The 24,876-nt window shown below is 49.3% G+C and overlaps 2 protein-coding genes, 1 non-coding gene and 1 pseudogene across 4 annotated transcripts; 1 reads left to right on the top strand and 3 right to left on the bottom strand.

Moving 5' to 3' along the window:
- Nucleotides 1–1,722: 1,722 nt before the first annotated feature.
- On the top strand, nucleotides 1,723–14,745 carry RAB11B (RAB11B, member RAS oncogene family). Of its 2 annotated transcripts, none has more exons than XM_036240115.1 (5): nucleotides 1,723–1,849; nucleotides 9,946–10,138; nucleotides 11,273–11,466; nucleotides 11,782–11,862; nucleotides 12,429–14,745. In XM_036240115.1, the coding sequence occupies exons 1-5, from the start codon at nucleotides 1,810–1,812 to the stop codon at nucleotides 12,572–12,574; spliced, it is 654 nt and encodes a 217-aa protein (XP_036096008.1). In that variant the 5' UTR covers nucleotides 1,723–1,809; the 3' UTR covers nucleotides 12,575–14,745. The 2 variants fall into 2 exon arrangements, with proteins under 2 accessions (XP_036096008.1, XP_036096007.1); XM_036240114.1 differs by having other exon boundaries at nucleotides 9,943–10,138; nucleotides 12,429–14,743.
- On the bottom strand, nucleotides 2,567–2,672 carry LOC118616573. The gene has a single exon (XR_004956570.1). It is a non-coding gene; the product is annotated as a U6 spliceosomal RNA (small nuclear RNA).
- Nucleotides 2,880–3,763, bottom strand: LOC118616398 (uridine-cytidine kinase 2-like). Its single transcript, XM_036241979.1, is given in 2 exon segments — nucleotides 2,880–3,065; nucleotides 3,068–3,763. Coding segments are annotated over 2 exon segments (882 nt in total).
- A 6,019-nt stretch (nucleotides 14,746–20,764) lies between the features above and the next one.
- Nucleotides 20,765–22,024, bottom strand: LOC118615838 (annotated as a pseudogene).
- Between the last annotated feature and the right edge of the window lie 2,852 nt (nucleotides 22,025–24,876).

Genomic DNA, 24,876 nt, shown 5'->3' on the forward strand with positions numbered 1-24,876 from the left:
GGTGGAGCACTGGGGTACCATAGGGAGGGGCTTTGGCCAGAATGTATAGGGTTTCAAGCTAGCTGCCCAGGAGCTTGCTGATAAAGGCCAAAGGGTCTGCACTGGTCTGGCTTCCAGCCTGGCCTTCACCTAATCTCACCTCTGGAACTCACTCTCCAGCCACCATGTTCTCCTGGCTGTTCAGACTCATCAAGCTCTCTTACTTGCTGTTGCATCCACCATCTCCTCCCTCACCTGAGGACTCAGTGCAAATGCCACCTCCCTCAGGATGTCTTCCCTAACTCCCTAGCTAAGGAGCTCCACCATCACATAACCCAGGCTATTTTCTTCATTGAATGCTTCCCATTCTGAAACTATCTTGTGTGTGTTGTTTACTTGCTTCTTGTCTGCCTGTCCCCACTAAACTGTCAGCTCTATGACAGTTGGGACTTTGTCTTATTCAATGGTGTGTCCCTGGTACCTAGAGTGCTGCCTGGCACTTAGTAGGTGCTAAGTAAGTGCTTATTAAGGAAAGGACTAAAAGATTTTTAAATAGGGGAGTGAGAAGATTTGACTCACCTTTGTTTTTTATCCTCACCCAAGGACGTTTTTGCATTCATCTTCAGATAGAGCAGGAAGGAGAGAGGGAGGAAGAGAGAGAGAGAAACATCGATGTAAGTGAGACACATCAGCCAGGGGAAAACTGCAACCGAGGTAGTGCCATTAGCAGGAACTGAACCTGGGTCTCTCTGGACCATAGGCCAATGCTCTAACCACTGAGCCAAACCAGCCAGGGCTGACTCACATTTTAAAAGACTCCCTATGGCCCTGGCCGGTTAGGCTCAGCGGTTAGAACGTTGGCCTGCAGACCAGAGGGACCCCGGTTCGGTTTCTGCTAAGGGCACATACCTCAGTTGCAATCTGTCCCTGTCCCTGTCCCTGGTTGGGCTCATGTGGCAGCCAATTGATGTGCCTCTCTCACATCGATGTTTCTCTCTCTCTCTTCCTCCCTCTCTCCCTCCTGCTCTATCTGAAGATAAATGCAAAATGTCCTCGGGTGAGGATAAAAATAAATTAAATAAATAAATAAAATAAAAGACTCCCTATGACTGCTGTGGGAAGAACAGTGTGTACATATGTGGGTACAACAGGGTAATCTGGGTGGTCCCAGGAGAGATGATAAAGCAAGAATCAGGGTGATGGCAGTGGAGGAGCAGTGGAAGAGTGGTCAGAATACAGGAGGAAGGAGGGACATAAAAAGGCAATTAATACCTGGCTAGTATGGCTCAGTTGGCTGGGCAGAGGGCCGGGAAACAGTCATTAACGGGGCGGAGCAGGTGGGTCCAGAGCTGCAGGCATTGACCTATGATGTCATGGGGACGTTAGAAAGCGTAACATCACCAAGCTAACATCACCTGGGCGTAGCCCTATTTTCCTTTTTGGACAGTTCCTCTGTTAGGCATGTTCTGAATCAAGCCGCTCATTGGCTACTCGCTCTGTCAATCTAATTAGTTATTCCAGTTTGCCACCCGCCTTCCTGAACCCGTCTCTGAGAGGCTGATGCAGCCGTCACTTCTGAAAGGTCCGCATTCCTTCCGCCTTTCTTCAACAGACGACAGCGAGGAAGGTGGATCCCAAGCAGCACCAACCCCGGAGGCTCTGCTTCCACCTCTGATTGGCTGCTCTGGGTGCCCGTCGCTACGCCACGCGGCGCTGGTTGGCTACCCTGCCGCCTCTCTGTGCGGCGCCGACGCCGACGCCGGCCCTGCCCCCGTCGAGTGTTTGTGGTGGGGCTGCGGAGTCGCGGATCCTGCTGGAAACTCCAGGACAATGGGGACCCGGGACGACGAGTACGACTACCTGTTCAAAGGTACGGCCGGTGGGGTACAAATGGACGAGGGGACGGCGGCCGACAGGCTGGCCTAAGTTGCGTCCAGGCCGCTGGTCCCAGGTCAGAGCCCAAGGCTTGGGGCCCGGCGGTGCATGCAGTCGAGAAAGCTTAGGCCGGCTGCTTTCGGGCAGCGTTGGGCTGGGGTGTGCTACCATGCAGACCCGGCAGCCCAGAGGCGCCTGAGCTTCCTGGACGCGCCCAAGCAGAGCTGGGGCCCAGAGGGGGTGGGGCCCAGAACGGTGGGAGAGGCCGTTGGGGGTGGAAACTCCGGAGGGGACGGGACCGCCCCACCATTTGCCAGCCGGCAGGGTAGAAAGCTCCTTTGGGAATGGGGGCGGGCCCCTTGGAGGAGGGACTAGGATATGATGGGCGTGTCCAAGACGAGTGCTGACGGTGCTCTTCACAGGGTGGGCGTGGTCAGACTTGGTGGCAGCACTTTTGGAGGCGGGGCTCGGGAAGGGAGGGGTAGACTATGCCGGTTGAGATGGGTGTTGAGGAACACGGGATTTCGTGGAGGAGTGGGGCCTGGTGTGGGGACTGTGTGTTGGACCCAGGCCTGGTGGTTAACAAGGACAGTTTTCTCTTAACTTTCAGAACTTTTATTTTTTCAAGAGGATATTAAATCGTTTAATGATTACACATGATAATAGATGAAAAACAAGTTTCATTCCCATCTATAATTTTATCTGGTACCATAAAAATATGGATGGCTTCACGAATTTGCGTGTCATTCTTGCGCAGGGGCCATGCTAATCTTCTCTGTGTCATTCCAATTTTAGTATATGTGCTGCCAAGCTAGCACATGCTTAGAACTCTTAGTAGCATAACCCAAGTACCTGCACTTTTCTAAGCTTTTTATTTTATTTATTTTATTTTATTTTTTATATATATGTGTAATGTATTTATAACTGGTTACACGTTGGCTTCATAATTAGGCATCACCAGTAGTAGTTGGCACAGTTCATCACGTAAGCTTGGGGTCGAGTTACATGTCAAGGTCAAAGGCATTTCATCTCCACGCCGTTTCCTTAAATAAGCAGAGTCCCAGGAAACTGTACAGACGCTGGAGTCCTGCTGCTACTTCCCAGGAGCGGGGCCGGGACCAGGGCGGCAGGTCAGTGCGTCCGGCTGCTAGACTCTGATGGGTGCAGCCGTTGAGACAGCAGTTGGTCTGCCGCTTGGACAGCCCCCCCCCCCCCCCCTTTTGAGAATATCCTGAATGTGCTGCACAATGAGGCTGATGGCCACTAGGTTGCCTACACCTCTAGGTATGATCACATCTGCGTATTTCTTTGTGGGCAAGCAGAACTCCTCGAAGGCAGGCTTGACGAAGGTGATGTACTGGGACAAGATCTGCTCCGGGTCCCGCCCTCGCTCGCTGATGTCCCGTAGCACTCTGCGGGAGAGCCGGGTGTCCACATCCGTGTCTACAAACAGCTTCATCTGAAACAGGTTCTGCACCTCCTGGGAGTAGAAGGCCAAGATGCCTTCGAAGAGAACCACGTCCGCGGGGTAGATGGTGACCATCTCCTCCTTCCAGGAATGGACGACAAAGTCATACACGGGGATCTGCACGGTTTTCCCTGCGGTGATGTCTTTCAGAGTTTTGAAGATGTGCTCGTTGTCAAAGGCATCTGGGTGACTGAAGTTGAACTAGCCCTTAAGGGCTTTGGCCTTCTGCTCCTCAGTGAGGACGCGGTAGAAGCTGTCCTGGCTCAGGATGACCACCTGCTTCTGGCGGTAGTCCACTTTGTTCTGCCCCAGGAGCTGCACGATCTTGGCACAGGCGGAGGACCTGCCGCTGGCCTTGCCCCCGCTGACGCCGATCAGGAAGGGCTCTCTGCCGTTGGGCTGCTGGTGGTTCTGTAGGGTCTGCTCGCATTCCCCGGCCATGGCTCGCGCCACCCCTCTGCAGCTTGTGCGCAGATGCATGCGCCCTGGCTCCCTGCTTCCCGCCCTCCGCGGACACCCCCCCACCCCATCCCCCGCGCCCAGGAGGCCACTGCCAGCTGCTCAGAGCCGGTCTGCGCCGCAGTCCTGGAGGAGCGAATGTGCCTCTAAGCTTTTTACACACATGAATTCATTGACATCCTCACCACAATCCTGTGACATCGATATTATCCAGCCTCTTTTATGGACCTGGAAACGGGGGCCCAGGGAGACAAGGATGTAAGTGTTAGAGCAGAATTTGAACCCTGGCTAGTTGTTGGTTTTACCCTTTAGCAAGTGTATCTAGGGAACCTGTGGCCAGGATCTGGGACTAAGGTGTCAGACTGCCTCCTTCAGCACATGCAGGATGAGGGCTCAGGTCTGGGCCAACCTGCTAGAGGATTTTCCCAGCTGGAGGGTCAGAGGGCTCTATGAGCTCCAAGTATGGTCTAGGAAGGTAGGCCTCCATAGCTGGCTTGGGGCCAATTGGGGAGCTCCTTCACCCTGCCCCAAGCTGGGGAGACTTGCTACATGTCACTGGAGTCCTTTGTTTCTCAGCTCAGCTGGTTTAGGGTCACTGGCTTCACATCATCTTCTTTGCCAAGCTGGACTTTGGCCAAGCCCTCTGCTGTCCGTGTTGGGATCCCTGGCTGATAGTGGTTGCCCTTGAGAGCTAACTCCTGGGCCCATACGGGGCACATTTTCTCGGCTGCCTGTTGTGTGAGGGTCTGCCTCCCACGTCAGCTGTTGGAGTCTTCCCCTTGTTGGGGGAGCCTGGCCATCCCAGGGAGGGTGGTCTGTGTCTGGAGCTGGCCTTGGATGACCATCCAGCATCCTGGGGCTGAGAGCCTGGGACTTTGGGAATATGGAGGAACACTCCTTAGGGTGGAACACTCCTTACCTGGATGAAGGAGTGCCCATACAGAGGCCCAGAGTCCTCACACAGCACCATGGGCTCTGGAAGCTGCCTGCAGGCTGATATGTCACTGGCATGAGGCCAAGTTCCTGGTGCTGACTGAGCCTTGTGGTTGGTCTCACCTTAGAGGCAGGGGAAGCTCTTTCAGGGTTTGGGAACCAGGGACAGGTGGTCTGGACTCCAATCCTGCTACAGCTGGTGTTCGTCTCTACTCAGCCTGCTCTTAGGAGCTGCTCATGGATCAGGTTAGGGCACATATCTGGACATAGCACTGCCAGGGCAGGTTTCTGTGGTCACTTGCTTGTTATTTTCAACTGTTTGCTGTTATAAGTAATTCAGCTCCAAGTGTTTGCACAAGTCATCTTTTGCCCTTTGGGTTATTTCCTTGAAGTATGTTCCCAGAAGTATAGTTAGTGGGTCAGGGGCAGTGGAACAGCTGTGTACTTCCCAGGATTCATCTCTAGTCCACTTCCTGGAAACACTGATCCGGCTTCTGTGGCACCTGGCACAAAGGAGAGAATGCCTGCCTACCCTGCTGCCCTCCTTTTCTGAGTCCAGCAGGTGCCTTGCTGACCTTCTCAAGCTGGGTTGGAAGTGAAGATCTAACCTGCAAGGTCGGGGTTCTCCAAACTGTGATAATCTGAGCCCTTTCCTTCACACTTACACCTTGTTGAATGACACAGCCTCCCCCTATCATCCTTTAATGTTTGTCTTTAAATTCACTCAGTTTTCATTTCCTTAAATGGGAAAAAGAAAGTCTATTTGGCTCTGGCAAATAAAGAAGGGAGGAAGGAAGTTGGCAGGCAAGCCACAACCCTCACAATAACTTACCATAAGTATGGCTGGTAGACAGAAATCTGAATATGCTGCACTTCCACGCCCCGCCAGCCCCTCCTGAGGCCCAGGGCCTGCAGAGGGTCAGGCCTGGGCATTAGAGAGGCATCCAGGACATGACTGACTGCACCAGAAGGGTTGACCAGGGCCAGCTTTCTCTCTGGCCCTGCCGCTGGTACAGGACACCCTTTAGCAGAAAAGGGGGCAGCCATCCTCCCACTCCCCACCCTGTGCCAAACCTCCTACAGGCTTCGGTCACCTTCTCCTAGTCCTGTCCTGGGTGTGGAGGGGCCACACCTCTCACTTTGGGACACTGGTTGCCACCTGCACAGCCTTCTCACCAGTCTTGTTTGTTTTGGCAGCCATCACATTTTGGCTCCCCTGACCACCACCAAGGCCAGCAGATCCTACTGGGTGTTTTCCCCACGTGGTGTTTATTTTCTTCGCTGCACATTTCCCCCTTCCCCAGGAGTGAGGTTGTTTATTTGTACCTAATTATAGATTCTCACATTTATCCTGCTAACATTTTATCCTGTCAGCTGTAGACCATTTTCCCAGCCTGATTGGTCCCCTAGGGCTCCCCTGACTTCTCCTCTGATTGAACAGGCTGTGGTGTCTACAGTGGGAACAGTGGTATCCCCTAGGGCCACTGAAGCCTTCCCCTGGCCCCTGCCACTCACCTGGCCCATAAAGATGTGGTTGATGTGGAGAGCTTCACACAGCCTCCAGTAGTCCAGAACCATGTCCTCTGGGTTGTGTGTATCCCTGCCCCATCTATGAGTCCTGTTGGGAAAAGGGGTGAGGAGAGAGTGACTGCCAGCCCCAGTGCTTGCCTCTTTCTGCCAAGTGTTCCGAAGGCAGCCTACTGGCTCTGCAACATGGATAGGACCCTTCTAGGTCCAGGAACCGAGCACACTATCTTCTCCAATTGCAAATGGTGGCCCTGCCTGTGCCCCAGTTTTGGATACCTACCTCTTCTTTTTTCTCTGATTTCCAGAGGAATAGCTCTGACAAGATTGCCCCCAAGTGCTGATCCCTGGAGCCTGGGATAATCAGGGTCTGCTTCCTGGAGGAGAGATGGGGCTCTGCTCTGCCTGAAGTAGGGGAACGTGCCCCCACCTGAATGGCCAGTCAGTCTGCTATACTGTCATGGGGCAGGCCAGAGGACCCAGACCTCTAAGAGGTTCTAGCTCTTTGTTTTTGCCAACTGGGCTTGCCTGCCCTGCCAGTCTAGAGGCATGTCTAGGGAGGCCATTTTCTGGCCAACATTGCCACCAATTTCTGTGGAAATGCTGGGGGTCATGTCCTCAGGGCCCTTTATTTCCCCAAGATAATAGATAGCTTGTGACTTTGACAGTGCCATTCTCATGCCTACAATGTTCTCAGAGCCAACCTGGCCACTGCCCTGCTGGCCATCTCTCTGCATCGGGCACCTGTGCCAAGGAATGCCTAGGCATCCTGGCCTTTCCACCATTTATCTGGGCAGTGGCTGGTGACCCTTGTCTTATTCTTGCCTCCACTGTTCTCACTGGGTCACCTTGGATTGGAGGACTCAGTCACTCTGGGTTGAGTGTCCCCAGCTGTACAAGGGGAATGATTACATGACATTTGTCTCTGGAGTGGCTCCAGGAGCTTGATAATAAAGCCTTTAGGGCAGTCTTGGTCTGTGGGATTGAGGAGATTGTTGGCTAGGCCAGGGCAGAATCAATTGTCCCCAACACTGGGACAAGGCTGGTTAGGGAGTAAGGGGCTGGGGGAATACAGGGCAGGGCTCAAAAGGGACTCTTCCTCATTTCCTGTTCCATTCCTGACAACATGAGAACTGTGAACAAATCTCCTCAGACTTGGCTAGGTTTTTCTGGCTGCCATGGGAAGGAGGTGAGGGATTGGGGTTGTGGATGTTGGGCCCCACAGTCAGTCCAGCCTGGCCCTGCATAGCTTTGGAGCCGATTCAGGGCCCCACCAGCATGATTGGAAGCCCTCAGCCCTGGACCTCAGGCACATGTCCATCTCCACCTATTTTCCACCTGTTTCTGAAGTCAACTTGGCAGTCTTCTGTTGGGTACCCACAGTGTCAGGATAGGATAGTGGCCCTGTCATCACAAACTCCTGAGTTCAACCTTGGACCCAGAAAGCCTGGGTTCAAATCTTGCCAGATCACTTTTAAGCGGGTAGCCCAGGTGAGCATGGTTGGGAAATGAAAGTGAGCCTGCTCATGTCCTTGCTCTGCAGCCATCTAGCCTTCTAGCCTTCTGCTCACTGTGTGTCTTGGGCTCATCATTTCCCTGTTTGCACCTCAGTTTCCTCATCTGTAAAATGGGTTACATGCGGCTTCTGTGAGGTGATGCGAATCAAAGGCTTTCTTGGCTCAGACTCATTAAATTTTCTTATTATTATTCTTGGCTCTGAAGCAGCCAGCCCAGAAAGGGTGCTGGGTCCTCGGGGCTGGGTCATTGGCCCTCTCTTCCCCTTTTGCCTGAGGATGATGCCTGGAGGGGGCTCTGCAGCCACTTTATCGTTTGTTTGTTCACTCCTTCCTGTGTTCTGGGTTCTGTGCCAGGTCTTGGGATACAACAGGGAATGAGACCGTCTGAGAGCCTACCCTTGGGGCAGACTGGTAAAAAACAAATAAGTGAAACCTGGGAGTGTGGGAGGGTGGTGAGAACTAAGGCAGGGGAGGGGAATGGGGAGTGTTGAGGGGAGTGGGTTTTAAGAGGACTGTAGGAAGGGCCTCCTTGATCAAGTGCCATCTGAGGCACCACACGGAGGAAATGAGGGTGGGAACCAGGTGGGTACCTGGGGAAGAACATTCCAGGCAAGGGCAGTGTGCACCTGCACATCTCTGAGCAAGGAGGTTCTTATGGCAGGAGCAAAGTAAGCAGGCAGGAGAGAGAGAGGAGATGATGGCAGGGAGGAGATGGGCAGGTCATGCAGGGCCTTATGAGTCCTGGGGAGGACATGGACTATTACCCCAAGAAAGGCGGGAGCTCTTGGAGTCTGTGGGCGGAGGAGGGGCAGGACCTGACTCAGGTGCTCACAGGTACCCCCTGGTGGCTGTATCGGGAGAACAACCTGTTGGTTGGAGATGAGAGTGAACTCAGACACCAAGGGGGAGGCTAGTGCAGCAACCTAGGGAGAGTAGGAGGCTGCCTAGACTAGCTAGGGTTGGGACCGTGACCTGGTAAGAAGTGGGGGGAGGGGGAATCTGGACATGTACACATAACGTTTTTTATTGAGGAATTTTTCATTGTGGTGTATGGTAACCAGGCCCACAGTGCCCACAGCTCTCCACTACCCTCCACAGCGCAGATCTACCCTCCAGTGCCAGATCTCAAGGCCCATACTTGGGGGTTCATGTGGTTTCCAGCTGGGACATCTGATCAGACTGCTGTGTTGTTCCTTCTGTGACGCACATACATCCATGCATGTGTGCACACACACACGGACACAGTTTTCCTCCAGTATGCCCTGGGACTGAGGATAGCCTTCCTGGGTCCAGGACCTTCTTGGACCATCTTGAGTGGCCCCACTTCTAATGGAACAGACCCAACGGGCCTGCTCTGCCCTGCTCTGAAGGGCTGGTTGTCCTGGATGTCCCTGCAGGGTGGTTCAACCCTGGGGATGGGGGGATGGGAAGGGTAGCAGGCTCTGTTCCCTTTTGGTTAAATCCAGAGGGCACATTTCTGTTTTAAATGGGTAAGTTGGCTGTGTTGGGCTGCATGTTGGTTTGTTTCCAGCCACTTTCCATGAAGAAGCAGCATGATGGGCATGCGACGTGAGACTTCTCATTTCTTGTTACTTAAAACTCCAGAGCCAGATTTTTATTGGTAAGAACCTGGTGGAACAATAGTAATAACTGTTTCCCCACCTGTGTTAGTGGGCTGGATGCTGGCTGAGTTCTGATCTTGAAAGCTCTTGTGTTCCCTTCCCTGACCTGGCTCTTGTTCCTGTCCTTCTTTCACACTTGTAGAAAAGGCAGCCCAGAGAGGTTAAGTGACTTGCCCAAGCTTATTTGGGCCTTGAGGCTACAGTGGAAGTTTGGGGGATTGATGGATCCCCAAACCACCTGTGTGCTGGAATGCCTGGGTCCCTGTTCCTTAGCTGGGGAGGCCCTCCTCTGAAGAACCAGACATAGGCAAGAGTATTGTGCTATCTGCAGTGGCTGTATTTCTGGAAGCCTGGGGCCACTGTTCACTTCTGTACCAAGAAACATGGTGCCTCAGGCTAGGGGCACTAGGACAGCTGACTTCACCCTGTTGTTGGCTGTCACATTTCTGAAGAAACTGGGGCACCACTCTGAAGGTTCTGCAGATGGACCTGGTTGGTGTGGGACTTGGGGACTACCCTGCTCTGGCCCATGGAGCCTCACCTATATCCCTTCCCACCCCTACAGTAGTGCTCATTGGGGACTCAGGTGTGGGGAAGAGCAACTTGCTGTCCCGCTTCACCCGCAACGAGTTCAACCTGGAGAGCAAGAGCACCATTGGTGTGGAGTTTGCCACCCGCAGCATCCAGGTGGACAGCAAGACCATCAAGGCTCAGATCTGGGACACTGCTGGCCAGGAGCGCTACCGTGCCATCACCTCCGCGTGAGTGGCGGGGATTGGGAAATGCAGGAGGTTGTGGACATAGGGCTAGTGGGCTCTGAAGGACGGGTAGGAGTTATACAGGAGGAGAAGGGGAGAGCACAGCCCTGAGGGCAGTTGGCCCAGGGTGGAGGGATGAGACACCAGTAGGAGCTATGAGACCCTCAGGAAGACCAGTGCCCACTCTCTCTCTTTTTTTTTTTATCCTCACCCGAGGACATTTTTTCCATCTTTTTGTTCAGATAGAGTGGGGGGGGAGGGGAGAGAGAGAGAGAGAGAGAGAAACATCGACATGAAAGGGACATATCGAGTGGTTGTCACCCGCATGACCCAACCAGAGTTGGGGACAAACTGCAACTGAGGTACGTGCCCTTAGCGGTAACCGAACCCGGGTCTCTCTGGACCACAGGCCGACACTCCAACCGCTGAGCCAAACCGGCCAGGGCCCAGTGCCTACTCTTAACCACACTGTAACCTCATGTGGGCATGTCCCATGGACCCTCTGACCCCTGGAGTCCCTCTGAGGCACTGCCATTTTGCTTGGTACTGGCTGTACAGTGAGGGCTATTATCTGGGCCCAGAGTTGGGCCATTCCACTCTCAGTCCTGCCTGGTTAGCCTGCCCTGCCTGGCTGTGTTCCCAGTCTTCCTCTTCTCTCAGCTTTCCATGGCCACCCAACCATCAGGACCTACTCAAGCTGCCTCCTTCTAGACCCCTCCCAACCCCCTGGCCATTTCCCTATTAGTCACACACTGTGCTCTGGATGCCCTCCATTGAAGCCTGGTTATCTCTCCATCTCTTTAATTCCTCAGGGTGGATATGTGTCCATTAGTCTTCTTGGTGGGCCAGGCCATGACAGGCATCAGAGCTTTTGCCTAGCAGCAGCCCTTTTCTTGCACAGACATTGTTTCCTTTGCCCCCTTTTCTGGGTGCCTTCTGACCTCAGGCCCTAAACTCCTCAGGTCCCCACAGTCCTGAGCTGAATCTGAGGGCACAGAGTCCTCCCTAAAGGCCATGATGGCCACCTCTTGGTTGGGCTCTGTGTGGGCCCAGGAGCCCCTGCCCATGGAATCTAGGGAGCCCCCATGGGGCGCTGGCAAACAGCTCATTTCTGGGCCCTGCCGTCTGTCCCCATAGATACTACCGTGGTGCAGTGGGCGCACTGTTGGTGTACGATATCGCCAAGCACCTGACATATGAGAATGTGGAACGCTGGCTGAAGGAACTGAGGGACCATGCTGACAGTAACATCGTCATCATGCTGGTGGGCAACAAGAGTGACCTGCGCCACTTGCGGGCCGTACCCACTGATGAGGCCCGTGCCTTCGCAGGTGAGCGCGCACCAGCTGGAGAAGGGTTTCACTTAGTGTCAGGGCCCTCCCGCAGGAGCCAGCTCCTGACAGCAGGATTGTGACTAAGGCATCAGAGAAGCTTCTGGAAAGCAGGCAGCCCCCTTCAGGTCCTTTCTGAGCGTAGCTGCAGTGCCAACCTCCCCTCCCTGAGGAATGAGCATCTTGGTCCTACCCCCTTGGCCTCAGCCCTTCATTTCCTGGGCCAGGTGAGTGGGCAGGCATGCAAGGGCCCTTAGAGGTTGTAGGGGAGCCCCCCCCCCCCCACTCACCTGGTCAATATTCTCTCTGTTCCAGAGAAGAACAACTTGTCCTTCATTGAGACCTCAGCCTTGGACTCCACCAACGTAGAGGAAGCTTTTAAGAACATTCTCACAGGTGATTTCATAGCCTGGTGGGGGCCACAGGAACCTTATCAGGCCCACCAGGGGTGGTTGGGAAAGGCACCAGCCACACTGGTTGCATGCTCCAGAATGCAGCCCCTGAACCATCATTCCTTAAACATGCTGGTCAGTCTGAACAGTAGGACAGACATGACATGCTCCATGAAGTCAGGCCAGATCCCCCGCCACTGGCACTCAGGAACCAGCTCAATGTATGAGCCCTGCCATGGCTCCACCAGGGAACAGCCAGAGGGGAGAGGTGGCCTTGGACCCAGAGCTCCTGGTCTTCCAGGAGTTTATTCTGAGGAGAAGGGGGTTTCTGACCTTTTAAGAAGAAGAGGCCTGGGATGGGGAGGATATGTCTGTGACCACATGTGGGTTCCACCCTTGCTGAGTGCACAAGGTGGAATCCTTATTTCATGGCATGTGGGTAGGCCACAGTGGGGGCCTTTGGGAGGGCACAAACTCCCTAGAGGAGGTGACATACAAATGAGTTCTGCAGTGGGTAGTCACCAAAGGCAGGGGCATGCAGGGCACTCACCTTGCTTCTTCCCATTGCAGAGATCTACCGCATTGTGTCACAGAAGCAGATTGCAGACCGCGCAGCCCATGATGAGTCCCCTGGCAACAATGTGGTGGACATCAGTGTGCCGCCCACTACCGACGGACAGAAACCGAACAAGCTGCAGTGCTGCCAGAACCTGTGACTGCCCCGTTCCTCATCCAAGTGTGCGTGCACATCCTCGTCCTTCACCTGCCCCTCACCATGATGTTTTCCGGGACCCGACCCTCTGTCCCTCTGTGACTGGCTCCCACCTTCCACTGAGCTCTGCATAGTCAGCTGAGGCTTAGAAAGAACAGAAGTCAAGCAGCACCATTGCCTCCCACCCCAGGAAAGCTTGAAGCCTGGCTGCTGCACCTGTTCTTCTTGGGTCCCAGTGGGCCTCTGGGGAGGGTGGGAGGGTGGCAGGATGGACAGGGACATTCAGAGGCAAGAGGATGGGTACACCAAGCAGGCTTCTTCAGTTTTCCACAGCAGACTCCAGGGAGTGATTACATCCCTTCCTCTCTGGCTAGTTGTTCCAGCTGGTCCTGGTCACCAGAACCCTGCTCTGGACTAAAGCCTGAAGAGCAAGTGACCAGGGGGCTGGAGTAGGCAGACATAGGCTCCTGGCATCCTACTACCCATGCACAGCCAACATGGCACTCACCTTTGACCTCAGCTTCTCCTGTGCGTGCGTGAATCCAGCTCTTGCCTGTAAATTTATGCTGGGAGAAGACCACCCCACTTCCTTTCTGCACGCAGCGCATTGCCCACCCTTTCCTGTGCCCTTCTCTCTGTCTTGTCTCCCTGTCTGGTCAGGAACCTGTTTGCAAGTGAAGCAATATCTCAGTGTTTTGTATATATAACCACTCTTGTAGCCTTTGGTTTTTTGTTATTGTAGAGAAACACAGATTCTTTATACACTTTGTAAGATTGACGCCTAACCCCAGATCTCAGATCTCTTATTCTCCCTGTGGCCCCTGCACTGTTGCCCCAATGCCTCATTTCTCTGGCCCATTACTAAAATGTGTAACCCAACTTCCTGGACAGAAACCTGCTGCTGCACTTTTGTCTTCTTTCTCTCTGCCAGGTGGCCACCCCTGAGCCAGGCACCTTGCTGCACACATTCTGCAGTGGGTAGCACCACTGGGCTCAGCCTTACAGGGAGCTAGAACACCAGGCCTGAGTCCCTGCCTAGGACCATGCAGAGGCCTCCTTAGCTGACCACAGGGGTCCCAGCGTGGGTTAGGGTGGGATGACCCCTTTCCAAACTGCACCTGTGTGGCAGGGAGGAAGGAAGGGTTAGGAGGTTGACTTTATAAACTCCCTGGTCCTAGGACCACCACCTCTAGGACTTGAGGGTGGCCCTCCAGGAGGGGGTGGGCTCTGCTGACTACTTTCACCTCCCAGCCCTGGGTGTTGAAGTGCTCATTGCTTTCATCAACTCCCCACCTGGCTGCCACCTGGAGTCCCAGCAAGGACTAGCAAGAGGGGCTGGCTCAGATGGTGGTGGTACCAGTCTCACTCCAGTTCTCTCCATCCCAGACTGACCTCTGAGGAGGGCTGAATGGGATGCTGGTGACAGAGGAGGGCTGAGTGGGATGCTTGTCCACGTGGGCAGGACTGGCTTGAGGACCAGTTCCCAAAGTGGAGGAGGAAGAGGTGTGGCCAGCCATGTGCTTGCACTGACCACATGACCCAGTGTATGTACCCTCTCACCTGAGAGCCAGCAGCTATTCTAGAAGCTCCAGTCTCTATCTAAAATCCCTTATTGCCCTTGACCCCTAGAGGAGAGCCACCAGAGGAGGATTCCAGGCTCTGGCTGCCCTGCCCGGAAATATAGGTAGGCCCAAGACATCCCTCCAGAAGAGTTCTGAGTCATAGGGGCTCTTCTGATAGGAGTTGGGTGAGCCAAGACCCATGCTAGGAGCACCCTGGCTGGGAATCTGAGAGGGTACAATCCAGGGGCTATTTACACGGACCCCAGGTCTCCTGGGTTTGGGTAGGACGGGCTGTGGAGAGGGCAGAGGGTGAATGGGAGCTTCAGGGGGGCCAGGTGGAGCACTGAGGCACCTGGAAGGGTTTCAGGTAATCAAAGGTCAAGTCTTTCTGGAGCCTCAGATTGGCCAGGTCCTGAGCACATACCAGGGAGAAAGACTGATGTGACTCTGTCCCCTTTGGGGTGATAGTCCAGTGATGCTATTTTAGTTACTCTAATTTCAGTAATTTAATAAGCACAGCATGCTGGCCTTGTGCCAGGCACTGTTCTTCAGGGTTTTTTGTTTTTTTCTTTATTCCTCACCCGAGGATATTTTTCTTTTTATCTTCAGATAGAGTGGGAAGGAGGGAGACAGAGAGAGAGAGAAACATTGACTGGTTGCCTCCCACAAGACCCCAACCAGTGCCAGGGACGAACCGCAACTGAAGTACATGATCCTGAACAGAATCAAACCCGAGACGCTCTAACCACTGAACCAAACAGGCCAGGGGCAGGGTTTTTGTTTTGTTTTTATGATAAAATATACATTACAAAAGTTTTTTTTTATTTTTAGAGAGAGAGGAAGGGAGAGATGTTTGTTGTGCCATTTATTTATGCATTCATTGGTTGATTCTTTTATGTGCCATGACCAGGAATCAAACTCACAACCTTGGCTTTTTGGGACAATGACGCTGTAACCAACTGAGCTACCTGGCTGGGACCATCTCAACCATTTTTTTTTTTTTTTTAATCCTCACCCGAGGACATTTTTCGATATTTTGTTCAGATAGAGTGAGTGGGAGAGAGAGAGAGAGAAACATCGACGTGAAAGCGACACATCGAGTGGTTGCCACCCACACGACCCAACCAGGTCTGGGGACAAACTGCAACCAAGGTACGTGCCCTTAGCGGGAACCGAACCCGGGTCTCTCCGGACCACAGGCCGACGCTCTAACCGCTGAGCCAAACCGGCCAGGGCCCATCTCAACCATTTTTAACAATTCAGTGGCATTAACTATAATCACATTGTTGTACAACCATCTTCAGAACTTTCTCAACTTTCCAAAATGAAACTCTGTCCCCATTAAACATTAATTCCCCATCTCCTTCCCCAGGCCCTGGCACCCACCATGTACCTTGTGTCTCTGAATTTGTCAACATAAGAATGTCCAGACCTATAGATGCTTTTTATAAACATTTGAGGATAGCCCTGACTGGTGTGGCTCAGTTGGTTGGAGCATTGTCCCATATACCAAAAGGTGGCAGATTCAATTCCTGGTCAGGGCATATAACTAGGTTTCGGGTTCTCTCCCAGTTGGCATGTGTGTGGGAGGCAACTGATCTGTTTCTCACATTGATGTCTCTTTCTTTTTCCCTTTCTCTCAAATCAGTTTTTAAAAATTTATTTTAGGCCCTGGCCAGTGTAGCTTGGTTGAGCTGTGTCCCATGCCCTGAAGGGTTGCCAGGTTCAATTCCCCGACAGGGCACATTCCTGAGTTGTGGGCTCAATCCCTGGTAGGGGGCACTGATCCCTCTATGTTTTTCTCTTACATTAATGTTTCCCTTCCTCTCTCTCTAAATCTCAATAAAGATATTTTAAAAAAATATTTTAGGCCCTGGCCGGTTTGGCTCAGCAGTTAGAACGTTGGCCTGTGGACCAAAGGATAGTGGGTTCGATTCCTGGTTAAAAGGATGTACCTGAGTTGCAGGTTCAATCTCTGACCCTAGTTGGGGTTGTGTGGGAGGCATCTAATCAATGTGTCTCTCACATCGATGTTTTTCTCTCCCTCCCTTCTACTCTATCTAAAAATCAATGGAAAAATACCTTTGTGTGAGGATTAAAAGTAACAACAAAGAAGATGTATTAAAATTTTTATTTTAGGATAAATTATCAGAGGATACACCTGGAAGCAAGATCTCAACACAGAAAAAAAATGCTTTGGAGAATGACAGTTTGCAATTTCTTTTATGTATTTGAGATTGAGGAGGAAAATTACATGAAAGTGGGAGAAAACAAGATGGTGATCGAATTACAGCATAGTTAAGGTGATGTGCTCTCCTTGCCCAGCTGGTGTGGCTTACTGGTTGAGCATCAGCCCATATACCAAGAGGTCGCTGGTTCAATTCCTGGTCAAGGCACTTGCCCAGGTTGTGGGCCAAATCTCCAGTGGAGGGCATATAGGAGGCATCCAGTCGATGTTCTCTCTCATCAACGTTTCTATCTCTCTCCCCTTTTCCCTTCCTCTCTCTCTAAAAAAAAATCAATAAAGGGGAAAAAAAGATTATGCACTTTAGAAGAAGGTGTCTGAAAGAGGGCATTTCAAAGGTGTTGACCTAGATGCACAGAATCAATGGACAGGGCTTGCTTAAGTCAAAGATAAACGTTTTAATGAAGTCATATGCTGAGGCGTGAATACCCACAATGACCTGCCCAGTCAGCAATGTATGATCAGACCACCCTGCGAGGTTATTTTCCATAGAACCCCCACCTTTTTTTTGCCCACAAATTTGACTCCTGTAGGGACCTCATATTGAGTGGACTCATAAAGTATTTGTCCTTTTGTATCTGGCTTATTTCATCGAGCATAATGTCCTCAGAGTTTATCCATGTTGTAGCTGGTGTCAGGATGGCCTTCCTTTTTAAGGATGAATAGTATTCCATTGTATGGATGGACCACATTGTATTTATCCATCACCTGTCTATGGACACTTAGGTTGCTTCCACTTTTTGCAACTGTGAATCATGCTGCTATGAATGGTGTGTGAATATCTGTTCAAGTCCCTGCTTTCAATTCTTCTGGGTGGAATTGCTGGATCACATGGCAATTCTGTTTAATATTTTTGAGGAACTGTTAATCTAAATAAATTAATGACATAAAAGAACATAGTTTATATGTTTTATATGTCATAATTTAGGTTAACAGTTCCTCAAAATATTAAACACATAATTACCATGTGATCCAGAAGGTGGGCGTAATTTACCAGCCCCAATTTACAGTCAGGGAACAGATGTCATTGATGGAAAAAAATAAAATAGCTATTTTTTTTATGCTTACCCAAGGACATTTTTGCATTTTTCTTCAGATAGAGTGGGAGGAAGAGAGAAACATCGATGCGAGAGAGACACATTGAGTGGTTGCCACCCACACAACCCCAACCAGGGCGGGGGACAAACTGCAACCGAGGTACGTGCCCTTAGCGGGAACTGAACCTGGGACTCTGATCTGCTGAGCCAGACTGACCAGGGCTAAATAGGTTTTTGTTTTTTTTTAAGTCAGTGATTCTCCCAGAGTCCCACAGTTAATAAGGAGCAAGCAGGTTTTCATCCCAGAGCTGTATTTGTAACCACTAAGCAATAAGGCTACTTCCAGTGTTATATTGAGTGCTTACTATGTGCCAGAAATCCCTAACAATTGAAGAAAATGCCCAGATAAAAGACTGGGAAGATGTATACCAACATTTAGAAATAAATTTTTTCATTTAATATTTGTTGTTACGGAAAAATTTAGACACATAAAGTGGAGAGAATAGTCTAATGAATCTTTAGATGAAGAAAGGGATCTTTGAAAAATAACCTCACAGAGTGATCTAACCATAAATTTCTGACTGGGCAGTTTATGTTGGGTAGTCACATCCCAGGTATATAACTTTATAGGAAAGGGTTAATCTTTAAGCCTTGTCCAATGTTTCTGTGCATCTAGATTAACATAACTTTGAAACGCCTCTTTTTAGACCCTTTTTTCTAATGTGAACCACCCTTTCAGACCCTCTCCTTTAAGAAGTAACCATCCTCGCCCTGGCCAGTTTGGCTCAGCAGTTAGAGCATCAGCCTGCAGTCCAGAGAGACCCAGGTTCGGTTCCCACTAAGGGCACATACCTCAGTTGCAGTTTGTCCCCGGCCCTGGTTGGCTTGTGCGGGTGGCAACCACTCAATGTGTCCCTTTCACGTCGATGTTTCTCTCTCTCTCCTTCCCACTCTGTCTGAACAAAAAATGGAAAAATGTTGTTGGGTGAGGATAAAAAAAAAGAAGTAACCATCCTCTAGAGAGCTTAAGCTTAACTATCCTGTAATCTAATCCCCACCTTGCTTTCTCCCACCTTCATGTAATCATCCTTGTGTTCTCTCCTTAATTATGAATGTATAAAAGAAACTGCAAACTGTTATTTTATGGAGCATTTGAGATCTTGCTTGCTGGCATATGTCATCAGTTTTGGCTCAAATAAACTCATAAAAATTCTCTACGGGTTTTAACTTATGTCAAATGAACCCCTATATGCCACCCCCCAACTTCAGCCAGTCTGGTTTCACCCTATAGCAGCTATCTTGCTACCATGAGAAAAGGGCCAAAAGAATCGGAGTCATCATTCCACCAAACCAATGCCAGCAGCCATCCTCCTCCAGAATTCTTTTGTTGTTGTTGTTAATCCTCTACTGAGGATATTTTTTCATTGATTTTTATTTTTTTATTATTTTTTTAGTTCTCACTGGAGGATATTTTTCCATTTATCTTCAGATAGAGTGGGAGGGAGGGAGAGAGAGAGAAATATCGATATGAGAGGGACACATCAACTGGTTGCTTCCCGCATGACCCCGACCAGGGCCGGGGACGAACTGCAACTGAGGTATGTGTCCTTGGCTGGAATCGAACCCACTACTCTGTGGTCCACGGGCGATGCTTTAACCACTGAGCCAAACTGGCCAGGGCTCCATTGATTTTTAGATAGGATGGAAGGGAGGGAGAGAGAGCAAGATAAACAAATATTGATGTCCATCCCTTGGTTGCCTCCTGCAAGACCCAGACCAGGGCTGGGGATCAAACCTGCAACCCAGGTATGTGCCGTTAACTGGAAATCACATCCAAGACCCCCTGGTCCGCTGACCAACACTCTAATTGCTGAGCCAAGCCAGCCAGGGCCAGAATTCTTGTAAGTAAATATTGAAACCCTTGTTGTTGAAGTTAACAACAACAAAAATTGGCTCATCAGTGGACATTAAACTGGGGGTGAATGTTTGTTAAGAAACCAGGATAATTAGTTTCAAAGTATTTTTCCATAAATTACTTATTAACAAGTACAACATACTAAATGACACTAGAGAAATCTGGCAGACAATTTTAATCAGGTTAGCATAATCAGTGATGGAAGAAATCAAAATTTTATGCCTCTTGATACATGTATGCACTGAGAACATCATCACTTCTATGGTTCCTATCCTAAATGCAAAAATCATGAGGAAATATTAGACAAATACCAGTTGAGAGGCTTTCTATAAAATAACTACCCTGTAATCTTCCAAAGTATCAAGGTCATGAAAGACAAAGAAATATTGAGAAACTGTTCTAGACTGAAGGAGATTGGATTAGATAACAAAATACTACATGTGATCCTGGGATGGATCTGGAGCTTTTGTTTTTGTAGTTCTGCAGACTCTTTTTTTTTTTTTATTAATATAACAAATTTGTCCACAATAGCAACTGCAGTAAAAACACCAACACTTTTTTTTATAGGAGATTTATATATTATTTTCTGCTTATTTATTTATTTTTTAATTAATTTTTGTTACAGATGTTTCTCCTTTTTCCCCCACTGATTTCCCCCTCCCATTCCTTCCCCTTCCTGTGCCCACCTTTGTTGTCCATGTCCGTTGTTCATACATACATGCATATAAGTTCTGAGAGATAAACTACAGAACTTATAAACCAACATTTTTCTTAAAGGCAACTATCCTACCTCCAATCAATCAAATCTTCCCCTCCCAAGTTCCAGTGCAAGAGTCCTGAGAAACAGTTCCCCAGAGAAAGTATAGGTCATTGGCTCAGGGGTGAACCTACTACTTTGGGCAGTTGGAAGATGAGAGTAAAATTTCTCACCTCAGAGAACTCGGTTCAATCCATTGTGCCCTCCAGAGCCCAATCATCTAATTGTTTATTCCAAGAGCCATAATTGCGTGGAGTTTCTCTGAGAGGTAGATTTGGTGTATAAAGGAAAGCCAGAAGGTCCTACACAAGATCTCTGTCCCACCACTTAGAAATGAACAAAGCTCAGTTGGAATCTGAGTCAGAGGTGTCCCCTGAGGAAGATGAGCTGGAGTTGCTGTCCTCACATTATTTTATTTATTTTTATCCTCACCCGAGGACATTTTTTGATATTTTGTTCAGATAGAGTGGGAGGGAGAGAGAGAGAGAGAAACATCGATGTGAAAGGGACACATCGAGTAGTTGCCACCCGCATAACCCAACCAGGGCCAGAGACAAACTGCAACTGAGGTACATGCCCTTAGCGGGAACCGAACCCAGGTCTCTCTAGACCGCAGGCTGACGCTCTAACAGCTGAAACAAACCGGCCAGGGCTGTCCTCACATTCTTCATCTTCATCTCAACTATTGGAGTCTGAGGAGCTACTGCCTTCTTCCTTTTTCCCATCTTCCTTATTTTCTTCTGATCTGCATGAGATATGAGAATGGTCCCCAATAGTCTCTGATGATTCTGTCTCTGGAGCCTGTAATGCCTGCTTCTGTGCAAGCCCTTCTTGCAGAGTCCTTGCTGATGGAGACTGCACATCTGTTCTGATGATCTTGGGGTCCGGGTCTCCATTCGTGTTCATGTTCTTATGCTTAGGATAGGTTCTGTCTCTGTAAGCAGTGTGTTCTTCAGGAGACAGACTCTTGAACCAGTGATCCAGGTCCACCTTGTACTGTTTCTGCAGCCCCTCAGCCTGCTGCTTACACTGCTTTTTTTTTTTTTTTGTACGTGTCCGTAGCAGGAACTGAACCTGGGACTCTCTGGTCCACAGGCTGACGCTCCAACCGCTGAGCCAAATCGGCCAGAGCTTACACTGCTTTTGACTGTGGGATGCACTACCAGCGTCTGCCAATCTCCACCATTCGTTCCCTCAAGGGGGCAGGTCTTGCAGCTCCCTACTGGACCACAAATCCTCGTAGAACTTGTGGTATGTGTTCATTGGGGTCTTCTTGGGCTCTCCATAGAATTTCAACTCAGAAAAATAGTTTTCTAGGAGAGACTTCACTTCTTTCACATTTCCCTGAAACTTCTTTTGGTCTTTGGTTGGGCTCCTTTTGGGGACAACAGATGTCTTGGAATTCTGGACTACATCAGGGTGGTACTTCCTAAATTGAGCCAGCTTCTGCTTAAATTCCTGTTTCTTCTTCTGGAAATATTGAATATATTTCAGCTTCATCTGCTCTGGGAGCCCCTTGTATTTCTTGGACAAGACCTTAGTAAGCTCCTGGTTCCTGAGTTTGGGGTGCATTTGGGGGTACAGGAGCCGCTTCTCCTTGAAGAAGCAGAGGTAAGGAGGCAGGGGCTTCTTGGGTAAGTCAGGATGTACCTTGCACTTTTTGTTTTTGTAGACATTTTTAACACGTTCTTTAGCTTCCAGGACTAATTCTTTCAAAGTGTGAACCTTTCTCAATTTATACGAAATTTCTAACCATTTGAGTTTGCACATTTCTCCATAAAAATCTTTAAAAACTACTTTTCCCCAATCCATCTGTGACTGGGTTGTTTTGAATGTGTGGTTGTCTTTGTGTGGAAGGTTATTCTCCATGCTTTCCAGTAGCTGTTCAGTGTCTTCTTTACACCAGTTGTCTTGGCTATTAGGCAATGCCATATCTAGGTCTTTGTGCCACTTATATGGTCCTAGCAGTTTAGACACTTCAGCAGGATCTCAACTTTCCTCACTCTCAATACTCATCTAGTGAATTATTTTTGGACGCATGATTCTATATTTCTGGTGTTTGAAGAATGATGTTATTACAAATGTATTGAGAAAGGATGTCAGATTACTCAGATCTTTTGCTGAGGCAATGTTTCCTTCATTCTGTAGAAGAAGCTTTTCTAGACCACTCTAGCTCTCTAGGCACTGTGATCTTTCAACCATAAAAGACTACAAAATTCATATGAATTTTTCTTGATCGCCCTTTTTTGATTCTTGAAGGCTGCTTCCTTTCCTTCAATGTTAGATCTGGAGCTTTAAAGGACTTTATTGAAACTATGGATAATATTTGGGAATTTCATGGTAATTTTGGATCAATATTAATTTCCTGTTTTTTAAGGTTATACTGAGATTATGTAGGAAAGTATACTTATACTTAAGAAAAATACACTGAAGTATTAAGGGTTAATGAGATGTGTGTACCTGATACTCAAAGGATTCTGAAATGTTAACAGTTGGGCAAAAGGTTTTGGGAGCTCTGTGCATTATTTCTGTAACTTTTATGCAAATTTAACATTATTTTAAGATAAACAAAATTTAAAAACCTGAGTGCATAGATTTAAACATTTTATGTGTTTTGACCTGCAATCATTATCCTTATTGGAGGCCAAATTGTCCACTTTGTGGCCAGTGGAAGCTTCTTCTAGTTAGCCCTCACTGACACTACATTAGTAAGTAAAGTCTTTTTTATTGTTTTTAAAGTATTACAGATGTCTCCCTTTTTCCCCCATTGACCTCCTCCTCCTCTCCCTGCTCCCCACTGCTTTCCTCAACATAATGTCTGTGTGCATTGGTAGTAGGTAATGTTTTTTTTTTTTTATCCTCACCCGAGGACATTTTTCCATTTTTTGTTCAGATAGAGCGGGAGGGAGAGAGAGGAAGAGAGAGAGAGAGAAACATCGATGTGAAGGGACACATCGAGTGGCTGCCACCCACATGACCAACCAGGGCCGGGGACAAACTGCAACCAAGGTACATGCCCTTAGCGGGAACCGAACCCGGGTCTCTCTGTACCGCAGGCCGACGCTCCAACTGCTGAGCCAAACCGGTCAGGGCTGTAGTAGGTAATGTCTTTGATAACTCTCATGATTTCTGGTATATCATGATGTGCCAAGTTTATCTTGTACATTTCTTTTTATTTTATTTTATTTTTATCCTCACCCGAGGACATTTTTTGATATTTTGTTCAGATAGAGTGGGAGGGAGAGAGAGAGAAACATCAATGTGAAAGGGGCACATTGAGTGGCTGCCACCTGTACAACCCAACCAGGGCCAGGAACAAACTGCAACCGAGGTACGTGCCCTTAGTGGGAACCAAACCCAGGTCTCTCTGGACCACAGGCTGACACTCTAACCGCTGAGCCAAACCAGCCAGGGCTTATCTTGTACATTTTCTGCACCAAACTCAGAATCAGACATTTCTCCAAGGTTCCCTGGTTCTTTCAATTGGAAATAGTATTTAAAGACAACAAGCTTAAGGAATGCTCATTGCAATGAAGTTGGTCTTTGTTTCTGATTTTTTTAGTGGAGAAAACTAAGAAATATTTGTTTGTTTGTTTGTTTGTTTTTATTCTCACCTGAGGATATATTTTGCACTCATCTTCAGATAGAGCGGGAGGGAGAGATGGGGTAAGAGAGAGAGAGAGAGAAACATCGACATGAGAAAGACACATCGACTAGTTGCCACCTACACAACCCCAACTGGGGCTGGGGACAAACGGCAACCAAGATACATGCCCTTAGGGGGAACCGGCCCCAGGACTCTCTGCGGGCCAACGCTCTAACTGATGAGCCAAACCAGCTAGGGCAAATATTTGTTTTTCATAAAGATAAAATGTATCATGATACTCCCAATTCAAATTCAAGAATACAGGGGTTTTATCTAATGTGATCAATCTTACATCTGTATCTACTTTACTACCTCTGAAAATCCCAGTTTTGTTTTGGTTTTTTATTCTTACCCGAAGACATTTTTCCATTTTTTGTTCAGGTAGACTGGAAGGGAGAGAGAGGAACAGAGAGAGAGAGAGAGACATTGACGTGAAAGGGACACATCGAGTGGTTGCCACTTGCATGACCACCAGGGCCAGGGACAAACTGCAACCGAGGTACGCGCCCTTAGCAGGAACTGAACCCCGGTCTCTCTGGGCCGCAGGCTGATACTTTAACCGTTGAGCCAAACTGGTCAGGGCTGAAAATCCCATTTTTTGACACCAACATAATTAATTATTCTTTTGCTTTATTCCATACTACACATGCAACATACTTAGAACAACAATTTTAACACCACCACCACCAATATAGTAGTGGTATGTACAGTCAAATTGTTGTGCTTTAAAGTCACTAGGTGTATGCCCTGGTCAGTTTGGCTCAGCGGTTAGAGCGTTGGCCCATGGACCAGAGAGTCCCGGGTTTGGTTCCCACTAAGGGCACACACCTCGGTTGCAGTTTGTCCCCGGCCCTGGTTGGGGTCGTGTGGGTGGCAGCCAGTCGATGTGTCTCTCTCACATCGATGTTTCTCTCTCTCTTCCTCCCTCTCTCCCTCATGCTCTGTCTGAAGATAAATGCACAAATGTCCTTGGGTGAGGATATAAATAAATAAAGTCACTAGGTGTGCCCAGCCAGTGTGACTCAGTGGTTGAGCATCGACCCATGCACCAAGAGGTCACAAGTTTGTTTCCTAGTAAGGACACGTGCCCAGGTTGTGGGCCAAATCCCCAGTGGGGGGCATGCAGGAGGAAGCCAATTGATGT

Source organism: Molossus molossus, unplaced genomic scaffold (assembly GCF_014108415.1).
Source record: "Molossus molossus isolate mMolMol1 unplaced genomic scaffold, mMolMol1.p scaffold_m16_p_4, whole genome shotgun sequence".
Lineage (NCBI taxonomy): Eukaryota > Metazoa > Chordata > Mammalia > Chiroptera > Molossidae > Molossus > Molossus molossus.